This window comes from Nicotiana tomentosiformis, chromosome 2, assembly GCF_000390325.3.
Source record: "Nicotiana tomentosiformis chromosome 2, ASM39032v3, whole genome shotgun sequence".
NCBI lineage: Eukaryota > Viridiplantae > Streptophyta > Magnoliopsida > Solanales > Solanaceae > Nicotiana > Nicotiana tomentosiformis.
The window spans coordinates 30,483,992-30,491,691 of NC_090813.1; the positions used below are offsets into that span (position 1 = coordinate 30,483,992).

Below are 7,700 nucleotides of genomic sequence, written 5' to 3' on the forward strand. Positions count from 1 at the left end.
ATACATCATTTATTGCTATTAAATGCCATTCACTTTAGATTTGTGCCATTAAGTGTTGTTCATTATTATATATCTATCACCTACCACAGATTTTGTTACATTTTGTCACGACACTAGTTAAATAATCTAGTGGATATTATTGTTTGTTAAGATTAATTCTACCTTATTAAAAAAATCTAATTATTTAAATCTAGATCTAAATTTTGGGTAAAACAGAAACTTGTGTATTTTCACTATTCTTTTCTCTTATTCCCCTCCGTGGGTTGTTAAAGACTTCAGTACTTCATAGGTTGAAATGAGATCATCCTAAATAGAGCACTTGTTGTAATACTTAAAAGTTCCACATCTTGAGTTGGTTTCTATCATTTATTTCCCGGAGAGTGAACTCCTTTTCATGGACAATCCACTCAAGCAGAGGCGGATACAATGTGTGGTTTAACTGAACCCACTACTTTGAACGCAGAACATAAATTTATGTGTAAAAATTAATTAATATTGTAATATATCACAATATGAACCCACAACTTTAAAAATACAATATGTTCAACGCAAAAACTTAAATGTTGAACCAATAAAACTTAAATTTTAGATCCACCTCTGCACTCAAGAGTTAACTCTATTCCATGGACATACAAAACAAAGAGTAATAAGAGGAGAATGGTTCGAAGGTAAATGCTAATGTACTAATCATACATTATTTAGTTAACTAATTCTTTGTTTTGATGAAGATACAAATGTAAAGTATTTTAATTATATTTAACTAACCATGAAATTAAGCAATCAGCCGTCTTAGCTCAGCTGGTAGAGCGCGTGGCTTTTAACCACGTGGTCGTGGGTTCGATTCCCACAGACGGCGACAACTGCTTGATGTATTTTCTTTTTGCATTTAATTAATAGTTCTGTGTGAGATTTCTAATTAAAGGTTTTTGCCACGTTCTTTTTTTAAGGTCTTTCCTTAAATAAAAGTTAGTGACCCTTGTGAAATTTCACTTACTCTTGAAAATTTCATTATTTATATTGACAAAACTTGTCTTGTCCACAAATTCTGCCAGTGAATTTTAATTCAGTAGAATTTTCATCTTACACATTAAATTACTCACAAGCGGATTGGCAAGACTTGTCTATGTTGTTAAATGGTTCATAAGTTTTGACGAACCGATCAAATTTGATATTATGTTCATTCTATCTATCTTGTAATATAAGCTCACAAGATTGATTCTCATATTATATTTACACAACTCGACCATCCAATATGAAATATTAAAGCTATGTACCAAACGTCCCAAAACAAATCCCATCAGATATTCTTACACGACCAGTAAAAGAAAAGCGCATTCCCCTCCCCAAAATAAAAAGACAAAAAATTGCAAATAGATTCCAAAGTATCAAAGGCAAGTAGATAAAAATGGGGAAATATTCTTAAAGACAAGTCAAAGTAGATCACAACAGGTTTAGGGAATAAATTCAGCTAAAATAGAATAATTACGAGTAATAATTACAAGATTATAAACTACAAATTGATTTCTGAGGAACAAATTTTAACCTTAGAATATGCAACTAGTTGACTAACAATAGTAGGAAAATAAAAGATAGGAGAATTTTATTGCCGTGAAAAGTAGCAAAGGGAGTGTCTGGTCCTTCATCTTAGACTTATTATCTCTTTTCGAGAAGAAATATTGAAAGATAAGGGGGATAAATTCCCATTGACCTATCCCTAATTTTTAGATCTTTCGACTATTGGAGAATATCAAGATTTGTTCTTTATTTGCCAATTTTGACTGATATCTGTGTACAACCTAAACTTAGATTTTCTTTTTGACGACGGAAGGCGAAAAGGGCATAAACATAGATGCTTTGTACCATGGGTGTACAAAGAAAATCGATAAACCGCACAAAACCGATAATTCGAGTCAAATAGGAAACAAAATCTGATGTGGTTTGGTATTGAAAAATAAAACCCGGCCATAATTGATTTGGTTTGGTTTTAACTAAAAAAAGTCAAACCGAAACCAAACCAACCCGATAGTACATTTATATAATTTTTAAAAATATTTTATACATATAAATATTTATTGTAATGTAATTTATAAATATTTTATAAACTTTTTTACATTTTTATCTTTTAACGTATTATTTCAAGTTTAGACTTAACATTCTTGAATGGTAAATAAATTTTATAGCCCATAAATGTAGTAACTCAAACAAAGTTCAAATCAATACTAATGCTAACAAAAGAAATTCAATTCAATATTAGGAATGACGATAGTGTTGGATAGTTATTTTAATTTTATATTCCTTTATAACGAAAATGCATAATTTAGTTTATCTTTTTCTTTAGTGCTTAGTTATGTAATTAATATTAGTACTTATTAGCTATACTTATTTTAGCATGACCTATGTAGTATTTTTAGATTATGTTAATTTTTATTATGGCTTATTAATTAGCAATATTTGTTTTATGTAATTTTATAATTTTATCTTTGTTATTGAATATTTTAGTATAATGCTATGACTTATCTCATATTATTTTGTTAGTTTCTTGGAAAACACATTATATAGTTGTATTTTACTAGGACTTAAGAAATATTTGGAGCACAAGTTACATATTTTATGCTATAAAGACTTTACCGAAAAAAATCCGAAACCCGAAAAAACAAGATTGAAAAACCCGACTTTGTTAGTTTGGTTTGGTTTATAAATTTAAAAGTCCGACACCATTAGTTTGATTTGATAATTGAAAAATTCGAACCAACCCGACCTATGTACACCCTTACTTTGTACAATGAGTTTAAATTATGTGCTCATCATTTACGATTCACTATGTGACTCAGCATACACGTGTGTAACGTATGTATCGAGAAACTAACAGATAAATAGTATGCGTTAATACAGTTTCTCCGTGGATTAATAGTTCATGCAAAGTAGAGTCAAAATCCAAACTAGTAGTACAAGCAGAATGTGTCCTAACAAAAGTAATTCTTAATTAATCTGTTATTAGTGCATGACTCGTGATACACGTGCCAAAAACTATAATTTAATATGCGTTATAATAAAATACAGTGTCTCTGCGTTATAATCCGAACTAGTAGTACAAGTCGAATGTGTCCTAACAAAAGCAGTTCCTAATTAATCTGCTATTAGTGGATTCATAGCAAACAAAGGAGAAACTGACATATATACAATAACATGATCAGAAAGCTGCTTCTGGCTCCTTTCTTAGCTAGTAGATCTGCTACCCCATTCTGCTCCTGAACCCATTTGTTATCTCTAGCTGAAATAAAAGTTGTAGTGAGGAATATATAAAACGGGACTGATAATGTCATCAAGTTATTAGATTGAATAAAATAACATTTACTTTGGTCATTGTTTAGAGCATCTAATTTGGGGACTGAATAATTACCTCAAGCTCAAAGGTCTCTGTGCTTGTTACTATTCGGAATCCAATAATGTATATATGTGGTAAAATTGCGATGAGAGCTTAAAATTTGACCCAATCTTGAAACAACAAATTCGCCAACAAAAGAGTAGTACCATTTCAGTGATGTAAAATTTCATTGTCTTTGATTTAATTAGTTGATAGGCAAGAACTGTCGTTTCTGTTAGCACTTCTTAGCCATAGGTTATATGATGGGAATAAGACATTAATGAGGAGTTCTGAAAGGGAGACTCACGGTATATTTAAATGGGATGGAACTAGAGTATAGATTACGGGTCCAATAACTTTGATTCGGATAAAAGACAGAGCTATAATTTGATCGTTATGAGTTTGGAATTATAATACTCTTGAGTTATTGGGTTTTAAATTAATAATTTTTTCATACTCATTGGATTCTTAAATACAAATATAGAATTTGAACAAAAGTTACTACGTTCGGCCGAACCCGCAACCAACGCGGTGGCTCCGCCCCTGATTTAGATTCTGTATTTATTGTACGAAATTTGTTGAATATGTAAAAGTTAGTATTAATTTAGAACATAAAAACGTAAAAGAACTAAAATTCTGAACACATAAATTTTAAATCTTAGTTCCGTTTATGTATGTACTTGCATGTTAAAATTCTTTATCGGTTATTTAATCGCTGCTTGCTTTTTCGTTAGAGACACGATTCGGAAGATGCGGAAAGAAGAGAAATGATATACAAGAAACAATCAATGGAAAACAAGAGAGCTACAAATAATAAAATATAGGATTTGCAGTATAAAAGTATATTCATAAGCTTAGGCAGTAATTTCCCATTACATCAGTATCAATATGCAAATAAAGCTGAGGGCTACAAGTTTTCCCTAATTTTGGTCCTTTTGTAGCTGCTTCAGCCTCTATAGCTTTTGCCCTTCACCTTATCCAGGTTTAACTTTTACCAACACCCACTTTATCACATAAAGGTAAAAAAGGCAAAAAAAAATACAAATCCAAGAAAAAGAAAATAATTCCCGCGTACTTCAAATTTTCCCAGATAAAAAAGAGAAATTGAAGGCGGGAAATCGTGTGAACTTTTCTATTTTTTTTCTTTTTTATAATAAGATAAAAGGACCTTTTTTTAATAGGGTCAGTAAGTATAATATTTTCCTTTCTTTTTGGAAATTAAACCCGGAAATTCTTACCCTGGAAAGTCTGGCCAAATTGCCAATTAGCTGGTGCTATATCATAAGAAGCGGAACTGCGTTTGTCACTGGCAGTGACTCTAAAAGAAAGGGCTTGGCCAACAAGCAAAGCATTGGTTTGCCAATTTTGACCCCAATTCCGATTCATTGCTATCCAATTGGTTTTTGTACCTTTCACATATACCTTTTGAATATCCCCTGCCCCTGCGACATTTGTCACTAATACCAAGTTAAAGTAGCGGAAGCCGTTGATTGTAAATCTGATTCCTCCTTGCTTTCTGCATGGTACCCTGTAAACAATTAAAAAATAAAAAAATTTAGTAAGAGGTTATGAGCTTTAGGATTTATCCTTAACATTATTTGTATTTGACGTTTACATCACATCAGTTAACGTAACGTATTCTCACTATTTCAATTTATATGAATATGTTTGTCTATACATAAATTTTGATAAAGGAATAAAGACTTTAAAGATTTGTGATTCTAAACAAGTCATAATATTTGTGTGGCTATAATTTTTTGAAACTTGTAGTGTTAAATATACTAGAATATTTGTATGACTGTAAAAGTTTCTCATTAAGGATAAAGTTAGAATTTTAAGTTAAATTGAATTTAAAAATGGATCATTTTTTTGGAATGGATAAAAAAAAAAAAGGTTCACATAAATTGAAATGAAAAGAGTATATCTTTCATATGTATACTAGTTATTTAGACGTGAATATATTTTTCCACTTTATTTTACAACTTTTAAGATTAAATTAATTAATTTAATAAAAATATCGAGAGAATGTTTTCTCCTACTTAATGGCGTACAATATGTTCGGGAACCAACAAGCGTTTGGGGCAATGAGAACTATGTGACACATACACTAAAATCTAAGCAGGGCAGATCCCAAATTTCCTGAATCACTTTTTCATATTTCAATTACCTTTCTACCCCTCAGAAACACCTTAATAATGCACAACTTTGACGCTACTATTAAGGGCAAATGCACCAAAGATAGGAACATGCGTTTTCAATTGGGGCAGTTTACTTTACGAAATATAGCTGAGGTCCTAAGGATAGGGGACCATACTAAATAATCCATCTCTTTGAATTTATACGAGCCTATTTAACTGGCACAAAGCTTAAGAAAAAAAAAAAAAAATTTAAAACTTGATATGTAAAATGAGTTATATATATTTTGTGTGACTATAAATCATTACATAAAAGTAAAAAAATTTCAAATGTGAAAAATAGTTATTCTTTTTGGCACGGGTTTAAAGGAAATATGTTCACATAAATTAAAACTGAAGGAATATAAGTTTGAAAAAAAAAAAAATTTTAGCAGCTTCCAAAAATATTTAGGGGTGAATTTATAAAGGAGACTACGGGATATGTGAACCCATTAATTCTTCACAAAATTAGATATTTTATGTACATATTTTCTAAAATTGGTATAATATTAATTGTTCGCACCCATACTCCAAAAATGTCGAATGTTGTACTTGTTGAAGGTTGAGTTATTTACTAATATAGATCAATTCCAACTAAGTACATTTTTTCTTAATTTTTTATAGTGCACCCAGGTACTAAAAATGATAAAGTGCAATAGCAAAAAAAGGGTTTTATAGCTAGGCTTTGTGACACTAACCGTCGGTAGTTTACAGGAACAATTCCAGCACGGTACTCAGCAATTTTGAGGAACATAGGCATGGCGAGGTCGAAATGGGGGCGAGGTGGGTTGCACCACCCTCCATTATCGTTAGGCAAGGCGAAGTTTGGTGGGCAGAAATTTGTGGCAGTCACTAATATGGAAGGGTTCCCAGGGGTGCACCATTTCTGGTCAGTACACTTTAGCTCAAAGCAAGCGCCGCAGCTCAACCCATTGTTGAAAAGGACTGTACTCAGTGCTGCATTGTTCACTCCGTAACCTTGGCTGTACAAATTCCCATATCCACAAGCCCCACCTAGGAAAAACAATTTCCCATTGTTAAACCATCAGTAACCTTCTAAAATGAGTCAATACACATATCTGCGACTATAATTATCTTAATAAGAGTAAATTAAGAAGTTTGAAATAAATTATTTAAAAAATATATATATACTAACATTCTTTTTCGATATACTAAATAGCCTCTTTACCCAAACTTTGCAAGGCCAAAAGCTTTTTTTTTTTTTAATCCCAAAGTTAAAAGTATTTGGCCAGGCTTTTAAAAAAAAAAATTTCTTCTTTTGAGTATAAATAAAAGCAACTTTTTAGAAACAAAAAAATATAATTTTTCACTAAAAATACTTTTTAAAAAAAATATTTTGAGAAAAATAATTAGAAATCTCATTTAAAAATTTGACTAAACTCTAATTGTTATTAAAAAATATTTCTCAAATTAATTAGCAAAACATAAACTACTTCTCAATAAATTTTTTTTATTTTTTAAAAGAATTTCTCTTATCTTAGAAGCTAGGTCAAACAAGCTATAATCATGCCATATAAATTGGGAAAGAGGCAGAAGTATTTTACACTATAGATTCTTATTATATTGAAGTAGTAGTTTAAGTTGAAATTTAAATCGAAGACTTTTGCGTTAAATGGGGAGAAGAGAAGAGAAGAGAAGAGAGGTATAATACCCATGGTGCCAGAGGCATCGGAGCCTCCATAGAAAGTGGCGTGAGCAGTTGTCCAGGGACCGCCGGCGTAATTGCCGGAGATTTTTGCGTTAACAGCCGTCAGAAAACAGAGAACACTAGCAATGTAGAGCGTCCAATTAGTCACAGCCATTTTCTCACAGTGAAGTGTTCAGTTCAGTCTAAACAGGGGAAAATAGTGTGATATAGGGTTTTAGTTTAGAGAATGGGAATGGGGTTTGAGCAGAGGGCGAACTGAGAGGGAAAGGAAATTAAGTGGGCGTATTTATTGAGGAGTTACAATGGCAAGGTCTGTAATTAAATTGCTCTGTTTTGTTAATTTGTAATCTTTGGAATTTTTTTAAATGTGACATATATGTGGACATGGGGTTAAGCTATAGGCCATAGTATGTATGAAAAGGGGGGGCAAAATATTGAACAAAAATAGGATCTGTATAGAGATACATGTGATGTGAGGTGCACGTGGTCATGA

General features: G+C 31.5%; 1 protein-coding gene and 1 non-coding gene across 2 annotated transcripts; one reads left to right on the plus strand and one right to left on the minus strand.

The window, feature by feature from the left end:
* Positions 1-783: 783 nt before the first annotated feature.
* Positions 784-856, plus strand: TRNAK-UUU (transfer RNA lysine (anticodon UUU)). Its single transcript has one exon. It is a non-coding gene; the product is annotated as a tRNA-Lys (tRNA).
* Positions 857-2,964: 2,108 nt separating this feature from the next.
* Positions 2,965-7,476, minus strand: LOC104101572 (expansin-A3-like). The gene is made up of 4 exons (XM_009609053.4): positions 7,211-7,476; positions 6,237-6,552; positions 4,603-4,892; positions 2,965-3,271 (listed from the first exon to the last, which is right to left on the minus strand). The coding sequence occupies exons 1-4, from the start codon at positions 7,359-7,361 to the stop codon at positions 3,147-3,149; spliced, it is 882 nt and encodes a 293-aa protein (XP_009607348.1). The 5' UTR covers positions 7,362-7,476; the 3' UTR covers positions 2,965-3,146.
* Between the last annotated feature and the right edge of the window lie 224 nt (positions 7,477-7,700).

Bases quoted from the DNA above. Each gene is read 5' to 3' on its own strand.
- LOC104101572 (XM_009609053.4), bottom strand. From the start codon at position 7,361: ATGGCTGTGACTAATTGGACGCTCTACATTGCTAGTGTTCTCTGTTTT. The intron at 4,893-6,236 runs GTTAGTGTCACA...AATTGTTTACAG, and splicing joins GTTCCTGTAAACTACCGACG to GGTACCATGCAGAAAGCAAG. The intron at 3,272-4,602 runs GTAAGAATTTCC...CTTTTATTTCAG, and splicing joins ATTTGGCCAGACTTTCCAGG to CTAGAGATAACAAATGGGTT.